Genomic DNA, 25,257 nt, shown 5'->3' with positions numbered 1-25,257 from the left:
CTTGAATTCCAAAAAAAAAAAGCTAAAAAAAAGAAGAAGAAAAAAACTGTAACAACTAATGGGTGTATTGGTTTCTCGAGTCAGTCTCCACCCATAGAGCTGGCTGATGATATGTAGTCTCCCTATGATACAATTCTCTACACAAACTTGCCAGGCAAGTATGATTACTGTCCGCTTCCCGTCGTCTACTTTCGTTCCTTATTTTCCTTCCGGCTCAGTAGGAGCTCAATCGCAAAAAGAGCAAGTGTATAGCCCGATCGTCGTATTATCCTTTTCAAACTTGCATTACTTCGTGTTTCTTTTGCCCCTTACTTTTAGTGCAATTTCTCCTTCAAATAGATCACTGCCGCATATCCTGCGCAACAGTTTGTCGTCATTCCGTGAGCGCACCATGGACACTTCACCGTCGTGGAGATGAGTCCGCTGACCCCCAGCTTCCGGTCCTCCACCATGCTATCGGGCTTGGCCATACATTCGTAGACTTTGCTCGGCATGTCGTGCAAGAACTTGCAACTGCAGCATTCCACAAGCATCTTGGCAACGGGCTCGGGGATGCCGTTGGGAGGTACAATAGATGCACGTGAGACGCGACTGGATCGCGGTGGCGGCATTGATTTGCGGGCTTCCTCGAGATAATGTGAGGGATTCGAAGGCCCCTTGGTGGACACAATAGACTTCCTGGAAGCTACATCCGCAGGGAACGAAGACTGCGAGGCTGCTTTGGCGTGTAAATTATTCACAGAGCCACGTTTTGATGAACGGGGTGGCGGTGGCGGAACAAGAGACCGGGGCACGAGGGGTTGATGCTTGAGCTTCGGAAGGAAACTTGTGTCAAGTGCGAGGTCAGGACTCGAGCGGCTCTTAGTCAAGCTCGGGTGACGCTGGACGACGCTATGGACTTCCTCTTGTACCGGTTCAATGTTGTTGCTGCTAATTTCCTGAACGTGCCCATTCTTCCTATAATCGTATGGACTCGTCAAAGAAGCGGATGTAAGAGGGGATGCTATCGCGGACGTCTTCGAACTGTCGGTGTGTGTTGGAGTGGGATAGCTCTGCGACGAGTCGCTGTCCTCGGCATCAGCAACGCTAGCCTGCCTACCAAACTTCTCCGTCACCAAGGCTTCAAGCTCGTTGAGATGAGCCTCATGATTCTGGACCGGAATCTGAGGGGGCAGGCTGATCCGTTGATTCGTAGCAATTGGAGAGGCCGTCTGCATCGCTGCCTTGTGAGAAAGCCTGTACGACCGTGTGTCATTCGTAACAACCACTGTCTCATTGTCGACCCGACCGAGTTCTCCGTCCAAAGGCGGCAACCCCTTTTCGGATTGCGGTCTTGAAGAGTTAGGAGTGGTGGCGGGTGACGGAGAAGGCAAAGACTCGTCGCATGAAGACATCGAAGATCTGTGTGTCGGGCGTGCTGATGAGTCTCTCGAAGTCGATTCAGTAGACTCGGCAAACGGACGAGGCGGGGCCGTGAAAGGGGATGGCTCGTCCGTTGAGTACCTCGAGCTTGACGTTGAGTCGGGTGTCATGGTAGTATCGCGCGCCGCTCTGGTAAAATAATTGGAGACAGGCGGCTTGGATGATCCTGGAGTCGACACTTTCTGGAATGCGGCTTTGGCTGCATCCTTGAAGCTTCTGATGGCTGCTCCAGGGGTAGCCGGATGCCTCTCACGCGATGCCGATCTTTCGGGAGGCAAAGGTATCTCTCTAGACATCATTCTAGACATGGGTGGTCCCTGAGACGTGGACCGGTCGAATGACTGCTGTCCGGGACTGCCTGCTGGCGGTGTGTAAGGAAGTCGGAAGGTAAGCGTGAAATCTTCAGCCGAGGCTGATTGGTCTTTGTAGCCGCCAAGGCTAGAGAGCGATCCGTTACGTGGAGGAAAGTTGGAGCCCATTGGGCTGCTCTCTGAAGAAGAGGAGTACGCTCGAGATTGAAGTGGGCGATTGGAGGCTGGAGGATAGTGAGACTTGGCAGACGAGACGCGAACTTCGTCTCTGTAGCCGTTCATAGATCTTTCTCTGCTTTGTTGGCGAGACTGGTGAACGTAACTCTCTCTTCTTCGTCCTCGCTCTTGCTCAACCACAACCTCGCTGAGTCCGTTATGAATCTCCAACTCATCGTCGGTGGCGGGCACTTGCGATTGCTTCGTGCCGTTCATCCATTGTTGAAAGTTGCTCACATCAGGTACAGGCGGTGCTGTGGGCGAGACTAAAGGCTGAGACCAAGAAGAGGTGTTGATAGAAGCGGATCGTGGTGTCTTGGGCCCGTATGAGTCTTCGTCGTACTCGTCAGGTCGCTCTCCTTGCGGGTCGAATGAGAAAGAACGCGGCAACGCTGAAGGTGTCATTGCTGGCGGTGTTACCCTCACTTCAGGTCCAAATGAGTGAGACCTCTGACCAGTCAGGAAAGCAGGCGGGTTAGGTTTTCTAAAGGGAATGCCGGCGTCAATCTGTCTTTTCTGCTCCAGCTTCAAGCCGCCAATGAAGCCTTGGTCATCATTGTTGTGAGACTGATTATGGGTCTTGTGGCCTGTCAAAGCAGCTTTTAGCTGCATGGCTACCGAGTCTGACCGTTGTCTGGCATGTTGAGGACGGATTGAAGGTGGTGGCTCATAGAAGGCCTGGGCGCTGGCTGACCGAAGATGCTCATTGACGAACACGGTTGGGCTAGAGATTGACCTCGATGCATTTGGAGGTCTTGGCGGGGAAGCTTTGGTGTTCGGTCCAGCTTTGCTGAGCTTAGCTGCCAACTTCTTCTTCACAGATTTGGCCTCCTTCTCGGCCTGCTTCTCGGCCTGCTCCTTTTCCTTCTTGCGCATCCTGGCTTCGATTTTCTTTTCCTTCTTCTTGTTCTGACCAAAGGATTCCCAGCTTGGTGAGTGGCAAATCGAGGAGGCGTCGTCGGCAGTTGGTTCGTCGACCATATCGACGTCGAGGAAGGTTACTGTCTTGTGCTTATGCTCCACCGATTCCTTGCGCTCCGACCCGCGATCGATTTCAGACTTGACGTTCGAGGGCGGTGGAACAGAAATGGAAAGAGAAGGCAACGCTGTTGCTCGGCGGACCGCTTTCATAGCAGAAGGTGGTAGCTCCGGTTTCTGTGTGGGAAGTTGAGCTGATGACTCCCTCCGGCGAGACTGGAGAGGAGCTATAGGCTTCACAGGCGGAGCGGGATGAACGGTAGGAAAAGGTTTCAGTTTCGGAGGTGACTGGGCAGGTCGGCCTTGATTAAGCTGTTGCTGAAGAACCTGCTGAAACGCCAGGTGAGAAGGATGGGTCGCCGCAGGCATGGACTGATGCCCCTGAAGACGCTCGAGCTACAAGATGAAGCGTGTTAGTGGGTGGGAGCTAACATAGCCAAATTGGGTGTGGATGCGACGTGGTAGGAGGCGTCAGGTTAGGGTGGGATCGGCCTACCTTCCGAATGTGTTCCAGCTCCAACATCTTCTGAAGGCTGTCAGACCGGCCGCGTTGCGGCTTGGTCGACTCGCGTTGAGCCCCCGTTGCAGTCATTCTTGGATATCTTGTGGTGCTTGTCTCGAGGCGTGTTTGGAGGTGGATTATCGTAAGTGGAGTAGTGGCGTCAAAAGTGGGAGACGATAGCCAGCTAGTTTGTGTGGCAGATGGTGAAGAGAAGATGAGACGTTGCTAATGGAGGCGTTTCTGCGTTTTCATTTCTTCGTGATGCTGATATGGCGTTTGCTAGTAGTGACAGACTGAGAAGTGATGCAATGAACAATTTGTCGAAGTGTAATTGCGGCCGAAAACCCCCAGGGCGCGGCGGTGAATTAACGTTGTAGAGACGTCGTCGCGCGATCTGAGGCGTGGCCCAGAAAAAAGACGGTGAAAGGTGGGCGAGTATCCGTAAAAGTTGAGACGGAAAAATCAACAGACGGTTGAATTAGGTATCGGAGAGGCCAAGGCCAACGAGAGAAAGTGCGACAAAGTAACGTTGTCGTCGTGAAACCAAGGAAAAGCGGAAATTTCGAATTGTCCAGCGAGGGGCAGTTACTACGAAAGGGGAATTCTAGAGGAAAGAGCAGGGTAGGGTTGATATGTGGGAAGGAGCCGGGGTTCGCTGAGACTAAGAGGGGTTCTCGAATGCGGGATGCTGGTCCTGATGCTGATGCTGGTAAGAGACGGGGAAAAAGGAATACCTAGAAGGAACTGCAGATCGGGATGAGCTGGATCCTAGTCATCGGAGGCACCTTATGCAGACTGCAGACCTGGAGCTTGTTTACAACACCTCAAGCACCTTGACCTATCCTAGAGGGCAAGGCCAACAAGATGGCAACGACACCACAGACGTTTAGCAACCACCTTGAGCCATTGAGTGAAGTCAAATCATGGTCAGATTCTATCAGGTCTTGTCTGCACAACAACCGGGAAGAGCCACGGCCATTGAGCGGGACACGGACTGGCGGAATGAGATGGCTACCATGGGGATGCCTTCTCAATGGGCAATTGGCGTGAGCGTGAGGTAGCCAACGCGCATATTAGCTAAGGTAAGCCGCTCCCATCCGACATCGTGCAGACTCACTACACCAGGCGGCTTACCCCATAGAGGTCAGGGCAACGTGAGATGGGATGGTGATCAGCCCTTTACCGTCCCAGAGCACGTCTGAGTTGAGGATCGGGAGCGAGAACAGGTGCAGCAGGGCAGAGGTCCCGGCACACATTCAGCTGGACAGTACAGAAGCTGCATGATGTAGGCAAAAACCAGTACCAAAGAAAAAGACTAAGGTACCTAGGTAAGCAAGTAAGGTACCAAAGAGACATGATGCGCCAACAACTTGGCAACTAGGTAAGGTATCGGCAGGACCTGCTCAGCGCACTTTGTTGCTTGACGACGGGAACGGAACCTGTAGCAGGCACTTTAGCAGCAGGCAGCTAGAACAATGTACCTTGCCGTGCCATGTCATGGTGGTCATATTGCCTGTTACAAAAGAGAGCCATCGGGGTGTTGCATGTCATCTATCCGTTGGCGGGTGGTGTTACACGGCGGAGCAGTGGTTGTGGCGGCGAGAGTAAGAGGCTTGTCCAATAGCGAGCCGGAGAAGGTGTCTTGGATTGCCCCTTCACCGCAGCAAGATGGTTGAATGGCTGGTTCTCATGCCGCTTGCCATGCGAGGCCTTGTTGAGAGGTGGGATTCGGGATCGTTCCCTTTCCTCTAGACACATGGGAATTTTGAGTCGCGACGCTGGATACGAGCTTTCAAGGTGTGTTGGACGGTTGGAGAAGCTCCAGCTGGACCGGGGACCGCTGCAGACGCCAGTGACGCCACCCCTTATCCACTGTTAGCGAACACCGGCGATTTTATCCTGGCGATCAGCACCGGGACATGGCTAGCTTAACACCCACCCGGCTATTTTGAGAAGGAGCAAGCGGGGGGCTCTGCTCTTTCCCCTGGCTGTTGGACGTTTGTTTGCAGCAAAGAAAGAAGCAAGCAGGAACGCTGGTGTGTTCATTGTTTCCCCCACACATTAGTGATCACACAATCGTTTGAGCGTTTTCCCTCCGTGCCTTCCATTCCTGAGAAACAAGGCCGTCAGGGCATCCCATCCCCGGCCGTTGGCGTAGCGTCCTTTGTGGCTTCTGCCCGCAACCCACATCGTCCCGCCGCCAAGAGCCTGACCTTATTCCCATTCCCTCGCCTCACCTGAACTTGAAGCTGTGGATGACCATGTATGTGGACCCGACCAGGCCAACGACATCTTGGCGACTGTTCTGCCCGTTAAACTTCAATCACAGACCTCTACGAACATCAGTCCCTCGTCCGACATGTCTCTCGTCATCAAAGTTTATGATTTCTGTTATAGAACCAAGATCGCCTCGTCGGCACGAACCATCACGCACAATTCAGTGGTCACTGACAGCACAACTCGTACTTTGCACCATCCCATCAACTGACACCTGCATAATGTCCACTCAGAAACACTCCCACACCACCACCACCGCTTACAAGTACCCCGACCTGCATGCCTTGATCGATGGGCTCCCTGTCTCCCATTCTTGGCTCGCCTCAAAGCCCTCACACAACGACTTCGTCCGAAAAGAAGGTGCCGGCACGCAAGCGAGAAACGAACCAAAAGAGACAAAAATAGTCGAGGAGACATTGTGGCATACGCCCACGCCAGAATGACACACAAGGCTAGCCTGCCCTCAACTGCCTGCGTCTGCCGTCCACGTTATCCACAGCCGGACGTGATGGTCAAACAACAATTCAATCTGTGGATTTCATAATCCTGGTCCCCTTCGTCGCGGCACCATCGCTCTCCACACGTCACCGTACCGGGCAACCCCTGGCTCAATCGATCAAAATTGCTGTTCATCGGCGTCCCTGGAGCTAGTCCACTTCGGCAAGGGAGTCCGAGCCTCGCCTTATACTTCAAACCAAAGCTACCCTCTTCTCACGACAAAGCGCAGAGCGCACAGGCTTTGATTATGAGCAAGCTCCAGGACCTTCTTGCTGAAGCCGAAAGGCACTCTACCAGCCCGTCTTTGAATCGACAATGGCTTGGCCGTCCGACCGCCCGATAGCCTGCAGAGCTGTTGCCCAGTAATTGCTGATTTTGGAATCACGTTTCTGAATTGAGGGACCATACGCAACTCTTCCACACAAATATGCAAGCGACTTGCAACAAGAAATCGCTTGTATCTTGATTAGCAGACGCCCGCAGGCTGTGTCCTATCTGACGAACCTTTTACCCTACTCGTACAAGGGCACCATAAGTGCTCAAAGCATCCCGATACCATGGGTGCGGTTACGCCTCGTAAACGCCAATAAACCAAATTCGCTACCCAATTAAACCAACCCATGAAGTACATGCAGATCTACAAAGCACATCGCGATGCTAATCGAGCCTACCTACGCTGCATTCCGGCTCGTCGTCCGCTCGTTCCGTTGCATTTGCTCCTCCACGGACTCAGGGTCCGGGCTCACGTGCATCCAAACCTCATTGCCCTTCTCCCAGCTGATCAGTCCCGAAGGCATGCCCGATCCATCGCCTTTCCCCATCAAGACCCGATTCTTGTGTCGGAACCATCTTTTTATCCGCAGAGTTGCTTCGTTGTCCACCTTGAGGCGAACTGCGATCCATTGGTCGTCCGGTCGGTGATCGTGCGTCACCACAGCAAGTGGTTCGGTTGGAGGCTCTGTTGTTTTCAAGATTTCCTCGTCTACCCAGGTGTTGTACTTCGTCTGCTCCGGAGGTAGCGTGATCTTTAAAAACTCGAGCGACGGTGATATCGTCAGGTAGATGGCTCGCAGAGGATTCACCAACGTCTTCATGAACAAGTCTGTCCAAGTCGAGTACAGAACTGCAAAGTCTGTCTGGGAGAGATGGGTCGACCCACGGATCGTCATCATCCAGGTGAGTGCGTTCTCGCCCCTGGCCTCGTTGCAGACGTCGACAAGTCTGTCAAAGTTTTCTTGCCAGTGCATAAAGGCTTCCGATCCGATCGACAACAACGGTTTCTTAACGCGGTGACTGGGGTTCTCTCCTGCGCGTGGCGTTGCCGGGCCCCAAGCGTCAAGAATGATGCCTTGACCAACCCAGCTAAGCGACTCGGTTCGCAAAGCTTCGACCGTCGTTGCTCCGCCAAACGAGTGACCCATTATCGTCACGTTGTCGAGAAACATCCTATCTTTCCAGTCATCCCACACGATGCCTGTAAGCCCCTTGGAGCTGGACGCCACATTGCCCTTCTTTCTCAGGTTCATGGCTTCAACTTCGTGCCCGCGACCACTGTCGATATATCCAAGGATGCGGAAGGCCTCCTCAATTTCCGTCATTCTCATTTCAATCTGCGCAGCGCGTAGCTGCATATCAACGCCCTGTTCGTTGTTCGGTGCCGTGTCCTGCTCGTTATTTTTGGGAAAAAGATAGTCCACGCAGTAGTGCTGCCCGGAGTCTTTTCCGTTCTTCTTGTTCTTGATCTTTTTGGCGTTCACCGTCTCCAAGGAAGATTCGCTATCGGACACCTCCCGATGTTCCGGGAGGTTCACATAGGTCCTCGCACCGCTTCCATCCCTGTGCTCGATTGCCACAACAATGAAGCCGTAACTCGCCAACTCTCCGCAGATGGAGCTGTAGCTCATCCTCGAACCGCCCAGGCCGTGGCTGAAGATGATGACCGGGAACTTTGGCTTCTTGCGCGAGCTCGACTCCTCGTTCCTCGCCGTCTGACCCGTCGGACCTTCGTCGCCCAGCATCTCTTCTGGCCAATGCTCTGCGAGCTTCGCGTTTCTCAGCGCGGGGAGTTTGGTGAACATGGAGGTGGCGGCGATGTAAGCCGTGACGGGGAGGTGCGGAATGCTGAACTCCTTGGCGTAACCTTTGCAGGTGAGGACCCGCGGACGCGGGAGCCATCCAACCCGTGAGAGCTTCGGCTTCTTTGCACCGCCGGCCTTTTTTCCATTCTTCTTGCCGTGATGCTGCTGCTGCTGCTGGCCATGATCATGATCGGGAGCGGCGTGGTCGTCCGTCTGGGTCTTTACGGTGCACGGGTAGTAGACGGCGAAGAGGACGGTATCGAGCCTCAGCAGCGGGACATTGTGGCGCCTGAGCTCCGAAAAGGTGCGCGGTTGACGGACCGGTGCTTCGATCTCGAGGAATCCCACGCCGTAGGGTCCTGTGTAGTAGGGGAGGGAGTGCAGGAAACGTTCCCTGAGTGTTTTGGGCGGGTTCGTGTCAGATCGCCGTTTCCTGTCCTCGGTGGAGGCCTTCTTCTTGGTTTCTGAACCCATTGTCGGAGAAGGAGAGGGATAGAGAGTCCTCAATCTGCCGGGATCGGAAAGGATGCTCAGCAGGCCTCAAAGACGTGAGAGGTGAGTGAGGTACAGGGGATATCCTATGCCCGTTGACGGGGAAGTCGAACAAGAGGACGTGGGTTGCTGTGGAATTTAGATGTCATGGCGGTGCGGGTAAGCGTGGAGACACAGCTAGGAGGGAAGTCCCGGGTTTAAGGTAAGTAGGTAGGAGGGATCGGGATGGGGGGGGGCCTAAGATGGCCTTTGCATTCCTAATGGCGCGTGTCTACGAAGTATGCAGGAACCCTAAAGGAAAAAAAGAGACGGTAAAGGGGCCCAGTAGAAATCGCGCGCCGCACGCTTGACGTTTTCTGTTCGCTTGGTGGTCAAAGGGGGCTATGAGATTAAAACGTGAAACCGAAGAGTCCGGAAAGGACGCCTGACGTCATTGGGGGAGAACTGCCATTGACAATTAAAAACCCCGGATTCTTTCAAAAGCATACGCGCGCACATCACTTGTGGAAACTTGGAGGAGCGGGCAGGGGGCGGTCATTATCGACAAGGGCTAAACTCCCAGAATCCAGTCTAGAATCGCAGACACAGTCGAGTCCCAGTTGGCAATCGCATGGCATCCGTTGCCCATCTCAATTGGGGTCTCCATTTGGGGATAATCGTATTCGCAACGTGGGTGCTTTGATTCCCGTTCGTAGGGCGACGTGGGTTTCACTCAGCCAGACATGTGTTTTTCATCCGTGTGTTGGGCATGCGCTTCTCAACTAACACACAGGAATGCGCAAAAGAAAAGAGGGATTCGGCATGGCTAAAAAATCCAAAAAAAGTCAATTCCAATTGGCTGTATCTTGTAGGGTTGAGACAATTGCTGGGTGCCTCGGCGCTCGGGTATTGCATCCATCTGTCTCTCTGTACCACTCCACGTCCTCCCACATGCTCCTTCCTCGCTCGACGGCCTTAGGGCTACGTTGAGGCGCACCGTCCACCCGGCCATCGTCCGGACATCTCGAGCTCAATCCTTCGTCGCGACGCGATCCCAGACGGCATCGTCCGGCCTCATGTTTGTTTTCCTCCTCTTCTCTCCTTCCTAGCCTCTCGAGGTCCTCTCCTCTCGGCACGCGACCTCGGCGAAATTTGTCAACGGAGCCGTAGGTGAGTGATTCCAAATGGAAGTTTTGGGTAAAAGCTCGCGTGCCTGATGATCGTGGCCAGCCCTGATTCGCCTCTGATGGCGGCGCTAGAGTGCGCGATATCGGGTAGTTTCTTTCGGCGATGCAACCGGAGAGGGTGGGCCTGGAATGCGACGGCCTGCGGACTTATCGCCGGTTACCGCCGGATGGCCGGAAGTGATCCGCCGCCGCCGTCATGGGAGTGGACCCGATGACGCCAAGACTTGTTCCTCTGCAAATGCTTAGATCCGGTCCGACTACGGCTTAATTTTGGTTGTTGGGAAACCGATTGTCTAGGAGGTTGTCATATTGCCATAGCTCTGGCTGGTAATCCATCGGTAGTCTCCAGTCGGCCATATCCATAAATCCGGGGAAGAGCTGACCGTCGTTGGGCGACGCTAATCCTGTTGACAAGTCCATGAATGGTGACGTCTGTTGTTGCTGCTGCTGGTCCGCCATGGAAAGACTTCTCATGGAACCCAGGACATCGGGGGTGCTTCCGTTGATACTACCGCTGCGGGCTGTCCCTGGTCCGGACATCTGGGGGGAGAAAGCTCCCTGCATTGCACCCGCGGAGCCGGGCATCATCGGCATACTCGGGGCCGGGAGTGGGACTTGCTGAACGGGAAGCATGTGCGGAGGCAAGGTCGGGGTGTTTGCCAGGACCGTAGCCGCAACATCGGCGATGACCTTGATGATTTGATACGAGATGACGCTCTGGTGGTACGGGTCGTACTTTTCAAAGAAGGAGATGACAGTGCGAATTAGGTCGAGATCACGGCGAGCTCGGGGGTTGTTTTTGTTCTGGAGAATGTTGACGAACAAAATGTCAACGCTCCAAGCGATTTGATAGAGCAGGTAGCTAGAAGGAGTGTGAGCTGCATCATTCGTTACATTGATGAGATGAGGACACTTACGGCGTATATGGGTGTTCGATCTGATGGTAGTTCAGCAGGGATATGGCCGCACGCGATGCGCTCACGCAAAGCGCCAGACTGGGGCCTATATCACCGGCTTCTACTCCCTCTTGATCCTCCAGTGTGGGAAGTCGGAAGGCCGCAGAATGGATCGCAACAACAAGTTGGAAGTAGGTGAAGTGCAACGTCGTCAGACACACCAGCCTAGAATAGTCGCCGTCAAGCAGGGCATCGACGTTGTCGGCGCGGATCATCGGAGGGATACTCTGACGCCATTCTGTCAGCTCGTTATCGAGACGGCGGATCTCGGCCTCAAGCTCGGCCGCAGGAAGACCGCTGCGAGAGTACAACGTCGTGGAAATGCGCCCCTGGATCTGGGCAAGGCGGACCTGCTCGAGGAAGAAGTTGAGCGTCACGTCGTTGGGGTAGTAGTACATGCTGTACCCATCGGATGGGTGCTCTTCGGGGAGGTCCAGGAGGAAGTCATCGCTAATGAGGGCAGGCTTTCCGATCCGCAGCATAAGATCGTGGTCGATCACGTATGCGTGCCAGAAGAGACGGCGGCGGTGGAGATGTTCTGTAGGGATGAGTTGTTGAGGGCGCGCAAATTCCACGTCCGGCTCTGGCCGATGATAGCCTGCCATCAAGAGGAGTTGGACCGTGAGACCCATGAGGGTGAGCGCAATATGGTTCTCAGATGTGAAGCTGAAGTAAAGAACCTGCGCAAGGGGTCAGTTCTTGTAACCTTGGGGAACATGAGCAGCGTAGGGGAACCAACTGTTGACAGTAATGCCCCAATCGACAGAGGCGATGGTGTGCGCAAGATGATATTGGGTACCATTCCCAGCGCATTGTGGATGTATTTTTGATACTCTTCCCTATTCCGCATGCCATTCCTCTTGCGTAAGGTGTGGGCAATAATAACGTTGACCGCCATGCGCCAACCTGGATCCGCCGGCGGCTGGCCCTGGAAGTAAGACTTGAGAGCTGCTCGTACCTCGTGCTCTTGGAACAGTCGTATGCCAGCGTTCATGGTCACGAAATAATCTAGGTTGGATTGAATCAGTGACTGCACCGTTGTGATACTGAGACCCACTTGAACCCGGGTAGACGGTCAAAATCGCTCGAACCACCTGGCTAAACTTACCGTTGACACATTCCATAATGACATGGTTCGGAGGTAGAGGATGGTTCGTGTCGGCAGGTTCAAGATACGGCTGAACATTGCCATACACGACCTTTGGTTGCATAGCTTTCAAGGCATTGCTGAACCTCGAATCGCCAATGAGAAGCTCGATTTGACCCAAACCTTGGGGCGAGAGTAGGGAGCAAGCACCTAGCATATGAACACTGTCAACGACCACGAGCTGAGAGGACCAATGGCATGGGCAAGAAGGGTCCATCATTACGTACCTGCTGCGATTATCGTACTTTCGTCAGGAGCCCCGATGTAATACGGCCTTGCTCCAGTCGAGGCCGACGAAGTAGCTGATGGCGGCGATGGGTAGTTGTCAGGGTTTCCGGAGGATGGGCTCGCACTACTAGCCTTACGCCTGGACAGGGGCGATGGGTTGTTTGACGACGTCGTCGCCAGGGGTGAGGCATTTGAGGCACTTGCCTTTGCCGCCTCACTGGCGGTCGGGACATATTGCTGTGGAGGTGTCGGTCCCTGGTCTGGCTTCTGGAGCTCCTCCACCAGCCTCTCCATCTGAGCCAGTCTCGAAACTACATCTTCATAGAGTCTGTTGAACGCAACACCATGGTGAATGTGTCAGCCATCCACGAGCCAGCAGAATAGATCGGAGATAAGGGTCACATCGGCCCCCCCTTTCCCCTCGACAGCAACTAGTGAGTTGAGGGTAAGGATGAGGGCAGCGAGTGATTCGCCGGGAAGGAGATGAGGAGGTTCACTCACGGTCTTTGGCGACGTCCCGACGACCGTCGTCCTTCGGGCCAGGCACATTCCAAGCCATACCTGACACAGTTTGAACAAATTGGCGTCTTGTGGTCGCATCTAATCTGCAGTTGCAACGACGAGCCGTCCCGACGGTTAGCCCAAGATGAACCCCACGCGCTTAGTTGCTCGGTCTCGCTCTCTCTCTCATGAATGCTGGGGTTGAATTATTCGCGCCGATAGGCGTGAAGATCAACGGCACCCAGCATCCTTCCAAAGAGCGAGGGCGAACCAGCCCACCGGGACAGGAAATTGGACCCTTACCTTGCGGCGCCGGCATGGAGTGCAAGCCAACGGACGCGGTCTCGGAAGTGCGTCGGACCCGCGGTTGGCCGCTTGTCCGTCTGGCGGTGACTGATGGTCTTCGGGGCTCTGCTCCATAACTTTGATGCTTGGCGTCTAAAGGAGACGGACTGATACAAGTGCGGTAGGGCAGAGAAGAAAAATAGAATAATAGAGCTCCGTGTCCCGTATGGAGGGACAACTTTCTTTCAGTCTTCCTTGGATCAAACGTGGGAACCAAGAACGATGGACCGGATTGTTGGGACCAATTGACTCGTAGGAGGATGGGAAAAAATGCCAGCAGAGCGGTTTTTTCTTCTCTCCTGCGAGGGTCTCCGAGCGAGAAGGGTGGTGCTCCGGTGCGTGTTTGGGCTTGAGCTCTCCTCTCAGGGGAGGGGGGCAGGGAATGGTTAGGTAGGTTTGGGGGCTGGAATGGGTTGTGTCCGCGACTGTGGTGGGTTGAGGCTGTGATTTGTGTGTGTGTGTGTGTGTGAGAAAGATGCATGTGCAAATGTGTCATGGATGTGCGGCGTGCCGCAGAGGCCCCTCCCAAAGAGTCTCTCCTTCCAAGTTCCAACTTGCCTGGCGTCTCTTTCTCTTTGTCGGCCCTGTGTGCCTGGCTTTTCTGCAGCTGTTCCCTACGCCCTAACGTTACGCCCTCTTTTCTTCTCTTCTCTTCTCTTCTCCGCACCTGGGCAAGTAGCCCACCCTCGGTACACGGGTGGTTCCTGCGCCTCTGGTCTCGATCCTCTTTTTCTTTTGTCTGTTGGATACTCTCACTCTCTCTTCTTTCCCCTCGATGCGGTCGTGTAAGTCTTGGAGCAGTCGTTGCAATGATACAGAATACGAGTATTGAGAGTGAGTAGTGTATGAGTGTAATGAGTGTCTGGTACCAGACGGCTGGCGCGGAAATAATCGTAGTCCGTCGGAGTGCGCGGATTTCAAGGGGTGCCTCCGTGGTTATAATGAGTGATTGTCTGTCTCTGGCCGCGACGCATCCTGATGCTTGTCTGGTGTTTTAGGGGCGAAGCTTAATCGCCCAACTCTAATCTCTGGCCCTTCTCTTTTTTGGGTCGTCCTTCCGCGGGTGGGGGATGTATTGGGATGCGTCACCGAAGATCGGACCGCGATTTTCAACGAAATGATGCTTTCACCGGGGCTGGGCAGCAGTAATTATAACACGAAAATATGACTTCTAAAAGTATCTCTCTCTGAAAAACTGCAACAGCCAATATATAACCCTATCTAGCCCTGCATCCATAGTCACGGTCCTGCGTCTGATCTTTCATCATCCCAGACTCTCCCAAATGACAACGGGCAAACCTTCACGTTGGAAAATTCAAACAGCCGCGACTTTATCAATCTAGCCATCTCCACCATCAATCTCCTCCACGAGTCATGTTGCCTTTCCACTAACCGCCTAGCTTACAAATGGTTGTCACTTTGCGGACGAATACCGTAATCTCATCACTGCATTACGCCGCCAACGGTGAGCACGCCAGCCGCGCTCGAGTCCCAACGGTCACCGGCTTTGGCCGTGATACTGATCGGCACCGACTACCCCGAGTGAAGCACTACCATTGTGCCTCGATGTAAGATGCCTTTCGCCCGCAGGATTACTCATCTCGCCAGCACATTCTCAAGTCCAAATACCTTGCAACATAATTACTCCGACGCGCCGTTATTCATGTTGCGACAATGGACTGCTACGTCTGCGCCAGTAGGTGTAATGTCAGTTGACGACACAGCGGTGATCCATGCGGCACCGCCTTAAGCATACTGCTCTCCGGGACATAGGCTACGGCTCCAGCAAAGACAAACTAATGAAATCTTGAGGCGGAACCCCCGTTATCACCAAGATGAATCGGCGATCCAAAATCCAAATTAATGAAAGCACAGCCTTTCAGTATGTATTTCAGGTATATAAAGAACCATCAACTAGGTCCTTAGTACGGAGAGTTGAACGGCAAACATGAAAAGACTTACGCACAGATGTTCTCCAACAACGCCCTGCCGAGGCCCTAGGGCATCAAATCCCAAACGACAGCATAACATATATGTACTACTCTCCATCATCCGCGCAGAAAACTCCGACGGGAGTTTCATGCAGCGTAATGAAGAGTCTCTACGAAGTGCGATTCTGCGGGGCGCACCAATTGGGACCAATTGCTTTACAACTTGATCTAAGAGAGTTTCGACTAGTCGTTCTATTACTTATCCCCTTATGCTTGTCTGTGACACTTTGTTCCACTTATCAGACTCTGAAAAGGCGCGGGCAAGCCGCACCGGAAGAGCCTGCCGATGAGCCATCCTAAAAGCCAAGCGGTACAGAGCGGACAGACCTAGCCTTTTACGAAGAAAATATCCCCAAATGCACCTCGACTAACATACCCCTTTCTAGTATCCCGTATCTTTAGATTTAAATTTACGACCCGAGAGTCGAAAGCCGAACAGCACGTGCCAGCCTCATTTAGCGTGATTGGCGTCCGTTCTGAGGCAAGGTAAGATAGTAACCGTAAATCGGATCTAAGGAATCTGGAGTAACCTGCGCGTGGGCTTTGTGAGGCTTTTCAGAAGCGCCAAAAATTACCAAATACAGTCCTAGTCCCCATGTTCCATTACCTACCCCACGCATTGTAGTGCTCTTTCAAGTCTTGGCTCTGAGCTCCTCACAGCCTCATTTAACGGCATCTCCATACTACGTACTCCGTACTTTCTAAGTATTCCAAATGCAATCATCCAGCAAATCGAAGCGTCATACAACCAATGGTATTCTCAGTATCTTACATGACTTTTGAGAGCGTCGAGTCAACTCTTCGTTCGTAAGAGAAACCCAACTTGACTTCGAATAAGTCGCCAAGTCCTGGGATGTAGAAGCTGCCTCGTTTGATCTAGTCTTCTGGCCTCACCGACAAATTTGACTTCCAGTCTCATCAGGGAAAATGCGGCAAGCCCCGAAGTTGTGCAGACGATAGGGCGACAATGATAAGGCTGCTTTTGGCTCTTGGCACTCGACAAGCCCCAACTCTCAATTGGCCTGGGCAGCAGCCGAGGAACAACTCCTCCAACTCCATGGCATCCTCGGAACGCCTTTCTTACTCCACGAGCGCATCAAGCCGTTTATTTTTCCCCCTCACACGTTTAATGCTGTGACAGGCGACTTTGTGGCAAACACCGCGGGATTTGGCTAGCTTGACCCGTCAAACGTGAGAGTTCTCGGTTCCGGCGGGACCTGCTGCGCGGGTCACAGGGGGCGCTTCGCGGCGGCCTATGCATCTCTCGGCCGGAGTCATCGGGTAGATCATGAGCAACTGAACTCAACAGCATCCAGACCCGTGGCGAAGCTATGAAAATTTTGCCACAATCACGAACGAAAAACCTATACATTTATCAGCGCATGATCATGAGAAGGTCGGCTCTCTCCCTGATACTTCACGATGACCGCGCCATCCGGCTCTTGAAAGCAGCGTGATCCAGACTTCTGTGTCATTGACAATCGTCTAGCGAGGAAGCCCCGGATCACTAGCCCGGGAGTCGGGGGGCGATTCCGACGAGCAAGCTTTCGGCAGCTTCGGCGAAGACGGCGGGATGCGCCGGAATTGAAGAGATAGAGGCATTCACGGAAGATGAAGGGATCAAATGACAATGCAGATTGATGACATTGCCACGATGCTGATACCAAAGGATACGTCGGGATTGGAGATGGTTTGGTGGACCTGATCCTGAAAGCTGGCGGTTCCTCCATACATCATCCATGATCCGCCTCGGTAACCCATCATCCAGGCAGCAGGATGATGATTCGGATTCCCCCCACGGATCCCACATATTAAACTCTTTGCCACTGATGGCTCGAGTCTAGATTTGCTGTCAAACCCGGCTCCTAAAGGTTTTTTGAGATTGACACGTATGGGCATGAAGCAAGAAGCTTCATCGTGGTTGGTCGTCACGTCGTGTAAGTCCGGCCAAAATCCGTCGGTGTCAGCAAGAGTTACCTTCAGGGAGAAAGTATGGAATTCAACCGAACAGGACCTAGTTGTTTCTGAAAAGCGTAAAAGTAGTCAAGTGAGTAGATCATTGAACACCAGACACATCATATGACGTGTCTTACCCGACAACTTGTCGCTGGTGGTGGCCGCAGGACATATGTGTACTAGGCCCAGTATTCTTAGACGGACAGTTTAGGTCGGCATAAATACATAAAAGAAAGCAGAGACTCTCAACGAGGTCCAATCGTAATCTGAGTATTGCATCATCTTCTCATGTATGATATCGGGCCTAAGTTACTGATGGGCTGATATTGAGACATCTTCTGTGTGAGTACGGAACATGGCTAGTTCAAGAAACTTCCACTCCCACCTTAGAGTGCAACATCAACCAAAGAAAGTCCCATTTTGCTTCTGTACATGAACAGAGCTACTTAAAATTGGCGCATAACAGCACCTGGTGGTCTCTACTCGCGGTGAAAGGAAAGGTGCGTCCAACGGAAGTCTGCATGCAATTCATCTCAGATCACGCTTGCTGCTCCCACGTATGGATGTGAAGAGGTATTGTAAGTTAGGCAGACACTCAAATTGACTAGGAATTCCAAAACTGGTAAAGTATTATTAGACTATAAGGGGTCTCCGCCAACCTAGTCAATACCCGGCGCATTCCTACGATATTGTCTCATTTTACTATTGCTCACAGCTGAGGGGTTGCCGAAACACGTTCCCCAAATCACCGTAGGCAACATGGTTATCTCAGTGAAGGCCTATAATGTTGTCTCACCGGTAAATGTCAAAGGCATTGCATAGGCTATCGAACATGGCCTATCAATTCGACTCACTTCGTCATTTCGTCTGACCGGTCATGTGAGACAGAGCCTAGACTGACGCCTCGATGCCCAATCAAGAACTTGAATAGCTGAAAGTCGGGTTGGATAGACAGAAAATAGTGGCTTACCAACAGTACCAGCAAGATGGCAACTTTGGTCCGCATCATGGTGCATTACTTGACAAGTTGCCACCCGAGTGAGAGAACAACTGTGTCTCAGCTCTCACAATATGGTAAAGTCTGACCAAGGCATAGTCACATAAGATGTGCTATACTAGTGATACGACCAAGCAAGATGCATGCACATGAACAATCGTTCCCTTTGTACTCAATAGGCTATTGTCCTGTCGTACAATGTTTCTGTGTCGCGTCAAGATTGAGAAAGGCATTGGTCTTTCCATCGACTAGGGCTTACTGTTGCGTGCGTGCGTTTGATTTATACAACCAAAAACGGGAAGCGGGGAAGGACAGACATCGTGAGATGTGGCTTACACCGCTACGATGTTGGCTGGAACGTTGTAGCTTATGCGTCGAAATGTGTAACTAAACCTCGTGAGTGAGGTTATGACACAGTGAGACTTCCAAATGAAATCAGGATAACGTTGGGAATGACAGAGTCTTTGCAGCCAATTCATAGTCAGCATGGTTGGAGTCAATAGATTGGTTTTGTCATATAAAGAAGACCAAGACCGCTGTTTGCAAACCTCTTGGAGCAAGCTCAACAGCCACCACAAAACCCTCATCCCAATCAAAGCCTTTCAAAATGCTTCTCGCCAATATCGTAGTTCTCCTGACCGCAAACCTTGCCGCTGGCGCTGCCGTCGTCGTAGGCACCTCGTCGGACGTGATCAACCTCGACGCCACGGACCTCCAGCGCCGCGCCGCTTGTGCCGCAGCCGGCGTTGTCAACGGCCAGTGCGGCCGGTACTACCGCGGCACCGGCTGTAGCGACCAAATCGGAGCAATCGGGCCCGGCGTACGTCTCAAGTCCTTGAATCCCTCCTCCCCTAGCCCCCGTACCACCTTTCAAACTCCCTCTTCACTAGTCAAAATATGGACGAAGCTCTCAAAGACACACAACTGACTTGAACGACGATTCTCTCGACAGAGATGCAGCGGGCAATGCTACTCCTCCTCCGACGCCATCGCCAGCCTCAGGGCCGTCGGCGACGGGACCTACGGGACTAACTGTCGCCTGTACTATGACAGCAACTGCCAGAACCAGATTGGCGAGACTGGAAACGCCATTGTTGGTGGCGGGAAGTGTTACACGCCTCCGAGCGGGCAGACTGGGCATAGCTTCTTGTGCTGGTACAGGTGCTAGACTGCTCGTCGCAGTACAGTCGAACTGGGGCAGGGCTAGAATGCTGAAATCAACAAACTGATTCGAGTTACGCCTCGCGGCTGAGTTTTTGCAGTAGTTCAGTAGGTTACTGATAGGAAGCTTGCGATAAACAATGAAAATCTCTTGATGGTGAACTCAATCTGGAATGCCGGGAGGTTTCAGCTTAGCCTTAACGACCATGCTAAGCAACCTTGTAGTAAGCTTGTGTTGAATACTTTGAAAGGAGAAGGCTACGTGACGGGGACTCCGAAAATTTTAATAGACCTGAGTTCCCATAGATTGTGTTTAGACCGAGAATTTGTTGACTTCTTTTGGCGACTAATTGGGTCAAGCGACGATCGTCACACCACATTATTTGCGACTCTGATGAAAGTCAACCTCAAACATCGCAGACGTCTCCTAGAGAAGAAAAGTCAGAGAGAAGATCAGACGCGATTATTTGATTCGCCCCTTATTTCACCTCAAGGCTAAGTGCTTATAGCCAAGTCTGAATTCGTCAGATCACCCGCTAACAGTTGCCCGGTTTTCCTCCCAAAGGATTGCTGACCACATGCGCGTCGCATTACTACCTTCTAGAATGAGATCAAGATCACCAAAGCCGGGCGAGGCGGGGCAACCAACACCGAGTGTAGATAAGACCTTGGAAATGATATATCTATTTGAGATCCAAATGCTTCGTTTCAGACGGATTGAAAGCTCTCGGTAGCAATGCCCAATCTCAAGATGAAGCTCGCCATCTTCTCCCTCCTCGCCTCGGTCGCGAGCGTCCGCGCAGCGGCTAGCAACACCAACTCTTCACACCCCAACAACCCTCTCACCGTGAGAACCTCAACCGGCACATACACAGGCATCATCGACCTAGACGCCCCAAACACGCTCCAATGGCGCTCCATCCCCTTCGCCGAACCCCCCGTCGCATCCCGCCGCTGGCTTCCTCCCGCAAAACTCCAACCCAACGACAATAGTACCAGCAGACCCCAATACGCCACAAAGTTCCCGCCATCATGTCCTCAATTCGTATCGTCCGTAGAATCCATGTGGAACCTGCCCCTCACAAAGGGGAACCTCATCTACAACGGCGCCCAAAACGACACCTCGGGCCTGGAAGGCGAAGCAACCTCCGAAGACTGCCTCTACCTCGCAATCTGGAAACCCACGACCCCGCCGCCCACGAAAGCCGGCTTCCCCGTCCTATTCTTCATGACGGGCGGCGGGTTCATCATGGGCGGCATCGATCTCCCCTGGCAAATCCCGACCTCGTGGGTCGAGCGCTCCCAGTCGGCCATCATCGTGACGATAAACTACCGCGTCAATATCTTTGGCTTTCCTAACGCGCGCGGGCTGGCCACGGAGGGCATATCGCAGAATCTAGGCATACTGGACCAACGCGCGGCTTTAGAATGGGTACAAGAGAATATCGCGGCCTTTGGCGGCGACCCGGACCGCATCATGCAGTGGGGCCGGTCCGCAGGGTCCGTCAGCGCGGATATCCACGCCTACGCGTACTACGACGACCCGATCGCCCAGTCATATTACATGGAATCCGGCGTCGTTCAGTCGGGCATCGAAGCTGACTTAACATACTCCAACTTTTCCTTTGTCGCGCAGAACGTGGGCTGCGGATCCCCCTGCGGCGCGGACTGCGAAGACGAAGACGGCACGGCGGAGCTGGACTGCATGCGCCGGGTGTCTCCCACGCAAATCAGCAACTTCATCGGACAATACACCGACCGGGGCGAGGCGCCCGCGATCTTCTTCTCCCTGGTCCAGGACGAACGCATCATCTTCCGCGACTACGAGGCCCGCGCAGCAGAGGGCAAGCTGGCCAGCCGTCCGGTCCTCATCTCCCTAACAGCCAACGAATTCTCCTCGCTGGTCCCCTGGCCGAAGGAGAACCTGACAGAAGGGCCCTGGCAAGCCTTGGTCACGGAGGCCGACGTCGCGTGGGTGTGCGGGGCGTACGCCGCCACCGTCGCGCGGAACCAGCTGAGCACCACCGAGGCCCCCGTGTTCCGGTTCCAGTATGCGGCCGAGTTCCCCAATCTGAATGTGTACGACTGGCTGGGCGCGTATCACAATAGCGAGACACCTTTGGTGTTTGGAACGTATGGGCTGTTGGATCATATCGCGCCGACGACGGAGTTCGAGGTTGAGGTGAGCCACGCGATGCAGGATCGCATCATGGCGTTTGCTGAGGATCCATATCATGGTCCGCAGAAGAAGTTCGGATGGGAACCGCGGGTTGTGAGTGAGGCGAACGGGGGATATGTCCTTCGGTTCGGACCGGGTGGAAAGGTGGTGGAGCGGATTGATGGTGTCGAGATGGATGGTGTGTGTACGGGGTTAGGCGAGTATAATCCATTCCCGTAGATGGTTGTGACAATAGATAACTGGTATGATGCTATCGACATCAGTGGTTTTGCGTCAAAGATCTACGAATGATTATGACATCCTCGGAGATGAGCTGCTCTGGCTGATATTCCGCACCACGTGAAGACTTCGGCCTGATGTCAGGGTTTAATTTAGCAGTATTAACCAGGCAAGTAATGAGCCCACGCCTGATGATAGGTAGACCATAGAAGAATTTGTTCGTGATTGACTTTATTATGACTATGTCTAGCTAGTAGATAAGACTAGGTTTAGGGTATCAAAGATCGTGAAATCAACTTTTGGAGCTTCAATAGGCAAAGCCCTGGGGTTCCATATGGAATAGACATTACTTTGCGACCTGGCGTCTAGTACCAACATAACTGTTGCGTCTGCTCGCAGAGGGAGTGCCTCTGGGAGTGCCGCGGGGCGTAACACGGTTCTCGCCAAAGAAGCGCGAATTCTGGCTGTAAGAACGTCCGTACGCCGGACGATCAGGGCGCTCAGCACCAGAAGCGCCGGAGGCAACACTCGCGCGCCTGTCTGCACCTGCGACATGGCTGACGCGTCGACCGCCCGCATCATCTCTGGCGCCGGCCAGCTTCTGAGCGAATGGGGAGCGTGCGCGCAAGGTAGGACCCTTCCAGTAGATGACATAGACAGCGACGACGAGAATGAATGAGATGCAGAACAGGATCGTGCAAGCATACTCAAGGTTCTTTCCGGTACCTGCGCCAATGTTGGTGAAGAAAGGCGTGGCAGGGACAGTAAGGACACCTGCGAGGAAATCACGAGCCCAACCGTTACCGCCGGTTGCTGACGCGGAGTATGGTCCGTAGGCACAGATCATGTAGTCAATAGTGGCCATGTAGATGGCGTAGTTGGCGATACCGACAATGGCTGCGAAGACCATGGAGCCGATCCAGTGGATGGGAGGTCCTTGAATAGTCCAGGCGAAGCCAATCAAGCCAATAGGCAAGCAAGGCGCGGTGTACAAAAGGAACCAAAGACGAGACTCGTACTGTGCCCTATCATCGTTCGGTTTGGCCGCACGCTCCTTGATGTTGCGCTTGATAGCAGGAATGAAGAGGAGCCATGCAAGAACATAGCCGATACCAATGGGAATGAAGGCCAATCCGACCTGAACGGTGGTGAAGTTCCACTGTCCGTAGACGAGGACGAACGACTGGATGAACATGAAGATGAGAGCGTCAGAGAAACCGGAGAGAAGTGACAGCACCAGAACAATGGGCTCGGTGAGGAACATCTTGAAGGGACGGATCCAGGTCGTGATGACCTCCTTTGCCGAGAAGCGGTCCTTGAAGGGGACGAGCTCGTCGGGACCCCAGATGTTGGGGTTGCCCTCCTTTCTGCGTCTCTTGGCGATGCGGTTCATCATGATAGTTGTGCGTGTCTCAGGAACGGTGAGGGCGTGGACGGCCTGGACCGCAACTCCGAAAATGAGCTGGACCCAGATGGACCATCTAAGCACATAGGTTAGTTGTTATCAATCAAAATTCTATTAGTCAAATGGCACTTACCTCCAGTGCAAGTATTCCTCAGTGAAGCCACCCACGATGGGGCCAAGAACGGATCCTCCGACTGAGGAGAAGACGACATATGCGACAGCATACTGCTGCTTGTCGGACTCGAATAAATCGGCAATCATACCGAGTGTGACGGAGCCGCCAGCGGACGACAAACCGCCCAAGGCGCGACCGACCATGATGGTAGCGAAGTTGGGCGCCAGAGCCACGGGAATCTGCCAAATATTGACGAGAAATAGTGAGAGCTGGAGAACCGGCCAGCGGCCAAACTCCTCGGACCACGGGGCCCAAAGCTCGCAGCCAAATGCGTAAAGCACAAGGAAGATCATGGCACCGCAGCGGCCGGCCTGGGCGCTGACGTTGAACTCCTCCGAGATGCCGCCGATGGCATTGGAGTAGAGCGAGGTGTTGAAGTTCATCGAGACCTGGACCCAGAAGATGACGGTGAGGATGTACCACTTTTTCCACTTAGGGAAGCAGAAGCCCAGCTCTTCGTAGCAGTCGTCCTCGGTGATTTCGTACTTGTCATAGGTGCCCAGCTTCTCCAGCTTGGCGCCGTTACCGTTGCCATTGAGGGCGCCGTTGCCGTTCAGGTGCTCCGAGTGATCAATGGTCGGGTCGTGCTCTTTCGAAGCTGCTGTATCGCTACCGCTGGTGCCGTCATTAACGTTGCGCTCGTCGCGGGACTCGAGCTTCTCGTTGGCGACTTCGAGGTCAGCCTGGTTGATGACCTGAGGCGGTTCCTCAGCAAATCGTGTGCCAGCCATGTTGAGCTGTTGTCATGCAGGTGTAAAGTGCAGGACGGTCGAGAGAAGGTAAGGATATCGCTTCCTCCTGTTGTTCAGGAGGCCAGCCGAGAATGAAGGAGGATGAGAGAGATAATTAGGCGGAAGGACAACTTCTAGAGACCAAAAGTCTGGATGATTCGGGAGAACCAAGGGATTGGCCAACTCTGACTACCCGGGCGAGGCTTCGAGATATATCAATGGGGCGGTCAACTTCGGACTGAAGCCGAGGGACGCAGACCCTGCCGCCATGACCCAATGCGCCTGTTGCTGTCGACGTAGAGCCATGCCCAGTCGGCTTCCCAAACGTGCAGTCGCCCACCCGTGACATCACCGTCCATTGTTGGTGGCGCGAAACAGGCAACCTCTAGCGCAGCACGTCCCACTTAAACTAGACGCAGCGTTGGAGGGGCGTGGGTGTGTGGGATACGGGCGCGGGCGAGTTGAAAGGAAGACAGAAGGGTACCGTAGCAGGGCAATGTAGTAAGCAAACTGAGCACCAAAGGTAACGTCAACCGTTCGATGGGAGTTGTAGTCGCGAGCGGTCACAGGACAATTCTGGTGAAAAAATCGGGGACGGGTGCAGATCGTCGACACTGTGGATTCGCCGGAGGGAGTCCGGAGGAGGGTCGAAATGTAGTGGTTTGCGAGGAGCCAACAAGGAACGAGCGTAGCGTGCCAGTCTAGCCAATATGTGGAGTAATTGAGTTTGACGCTGCCCTTGGAAACGTTTTCTTCTAGTGAGATTTTGATGGCTGAACTCGTCGACGCCGTTCCTGTGCTGTCAAATTCCAGTCACGCTGCCCATCCGGACGCAGGTTTTGGTGATGTGTGGAAGTTCGCGCTTCGGCTCCTACCAGAGAAGCGTCAGAGGTGGGAGGTACGTACTTGAGGCTGGTGCCAAGTTGCGGTAGAGCGGCAGCAGACTTGGCGAAGGGCGGCTTCCAAAGCTTGTTTGCCCGTGGAAAATACCTCCCATCCACACACCTTTCCGTACTGACAAACGTACCTTGTCCTACGCGGCTCTAGTGGCGTCGCAGTTCACGACGGGAGTGGCAGGCAGCCCTCACTCAGCTGTACCTGGCAAAGTCAAGGAACACCATGATTGGCACATCAGAAGGAACAGAGATCCGCAAGGATTTAGCAATGACGATCCATGGTCGTAAACTTTTTTTTTTTTTTTTTTTACTTCTCCCCGATTTCTTATTCCCATTCCCCGCTAACCTAGCCATGCTTAGCTGCTCTGGGAAGACTGTCTCCATTTCTCTGTTTGAGCTCCCAATGACACCAAAAAGCAGTCACCTTTTC

General features: G+C 53.4%; 6 protein-coding genes across 6 annotated transcripts; 2 read left to right on the top strand and 4 right to left on the bottom strand.

Annotated features, from left to right (window-relative positions):
* Position 1: 1 nt before the first annotated feature.
* HER10_EVM0002895 (uncharacterized protein) lies at positions 2 to 4,424 on the bottom strand. The gene is made up of 2 exons (XM_035472588.1): positions 3,424 to 4,424; positions 2 to 3,323 (listed from the first exon to the last, which is right to left on the bottom strand). The coding sequence occupies exons 1-2, from the start codon at positions 3,517 to 3,519 to the stop codon at positions 315 to 317; spliced, it is 3,105 nt and encodes a 1,034-aa protein (XP_035337009.1). The 5' UTR covers positions 3,520 to 4,424; the 3' UTR covers positions 2 to 314.
* A 1,368-nt stretch (positions 4,425 to 5,792) lies between these two features.
* Positions 5,793 to 9,337, bottom strand: HER10_EVM0003393 (platelet-activating factor acetylhydrolase). The gene has a single exon (XM_035473070.1). The coding sequence runs from the start codon at positions 8,754 to 8,756 to the stop codon at positions 6,876 to 6,878; it is 1,881 nt and encodes a 626-aa protein (XP_035337055.1). The 5' UTR covers positions 8,757 to 9,337; the 3' UTR covers positions 5,793 to 6,875.
* A 284-nt stretch (positions 9,338 to 9,621) lies between these two features.
* HER10_EVM0006469 (fungal specific transcription factor) lies at positions 9,622 to 13,638 on the bottom strand. The gene is made up of 7 exons (XM_035476052.1): positions 13,076 to 13,638; positions 12,773 to 12,876; positions 12,271 to 12,599; positions 12,005 to 12,193; positions 11,636 to 11,904; positions 10,858 to 11,576; positions 9,622 to 10,802 (listed from the first exon to the last, which is right to left on the bottom strand). Exons 1-7 carry the CDS (start codon positions 13,190 to 13,192, stop codon positions 10,205 to 10,207), a joined length of 2,325 nt encoding a protein of 774 aa, XP_035337290.1. The 5' UTR covers positions 13,193 to 13,638; the 3' UTR covers positions 9,622 to 10,204.
* A 5,030-nt stretch (positions 13,639 to 18,668) lies between these two features.
* Positions 18,669 to 19,229, top strand: HER10_EVM0000988 (uncharacterized protein; the record flags this gene model as incomplete). The annotated part of the gene is made up of 2 exons (XM_035470752.1): positions 18,669 to 18,881; positions 19,014 to 19,229. 2 exons carry the CDS (start codon positions 18,669 to 18,671, stop codon positions 19,227 to 19,229), a joined length of 429 nt encoding a protein of 142 aa, XP_035336850.1.
* Positions 19,230 to 19,973: 744 nt separating this feature from the next.
* Positions 19,974 to 21,620, top strand: HER10_EVM0001661 (fumonisin esterase; the record flags this gene model as incomplete). Its single annotated transcript, XM_035471401.1, has 1 exon — positions 19,974 to 21,620. The coding sequence occupies one exon, from the start codon at positions 19,974 to 19,976 to the stop codon at positions 21,618 to 21,620; it is 1,647 nt and encodes a 548-aa protein (XP_035336921.1).
* Positions 21,490 to 24,774, bottom strand: HER10_EVM0008179 (major facilitator superfamily transporter). Its single transcript, XM_035477711.1, has 2 exons — positions 23,159 to 24,774; positions 21,490 to 23,101 (listed from the first exon to the last, which is right to left on the bottom strand). Exons 1-2 carry the CDS (start codon positions 23,929 to 23,931, stop codon positions 21,967 to 21,969), a joined length of 1,908 nt encoding a protein of 635 aa, XP_035337425.1. The 5' UTR covers positions 23,932 to 24,774; the 3' UTR covers positions 21,490 to 21,966.
* Positions 24,775 to 25,257: the final 483 nt, after the last annotated feature.

The sequence above is a fragment of the Colletotrichum scovillei genome, assembly GCF_011075155.1.
Source record: "Colletotrichum scovillei strain TJNH1 chromosome Unknown Contig00002, whole genome shotgun sequence".
Taxonomy (NCBI): Eukaryota; Fungi; Ascomycota; class Sordariomycetes; order Glomerellales; family Glomerellaceae; genus Colletotrichum; species Colletotrichum scovillei.
This window is presented reverse-complemented; position numbering and strand designations above follow the sequence as displayed.

Coding starts and splice junctions, on each gene's coding strand:
- HER10_EVM0003393 (XM_035473070.1), bottom strand. CDS start 8,756: ATGGGTTCAGAAACCAAGAAGAAGGCCTCCACCGAGGACAGGAAACGG.
- HER10_EVM0008179 (XM_035477711.1), bottom strand. CDS start 23,931: ATGGCTGGCACACGATTTGCTGAGGAACCGCCTCAGGTCATCAACCAG. Junction 23,102..23,158: donor GAGGAATACTTGCACTGGAG/GTAAGTGCCATT, acceptor CTATGTGCTTAG/ATGGTCCATCTGGGTCCAGC.
- HER10_EVM0006469 (XM_035476052.1), bottom strand. CDS start 13,192: ATGGAGCAGAGCCCCGAAGACCATCAGTCACCGCCAGACGGACAAGCG. Junction 11,577..11,635: donor TTGGGGCATTACTGTCAACA/GTTGGTTCCCCT, acceptor CCCCTTGCGCAG/GTTCTTTACTTCAGCTTCAC. Junction 10,803..10,857: donor ATCGAACACCCATATACGCC/GTAAGTGTCCTC, acceptor CACTCCTTCTAG/CTACCTGCTCTATCAAATCG.
- HER10_EVM0002895 (XM_035472588.1), bottom strand. CDS start 3,519: ATGACTGCAACGGGGGCTCAACGCGAGTCGACCAAGCCGCAACGCGGC. Junction 3,324..3,423: donor AGCTGGAACACATTCGGAAG/GTAGGCCGATCC, acceptor TTCATCTTGTAG/CTCGAGCGTCTTCAGGGGCA.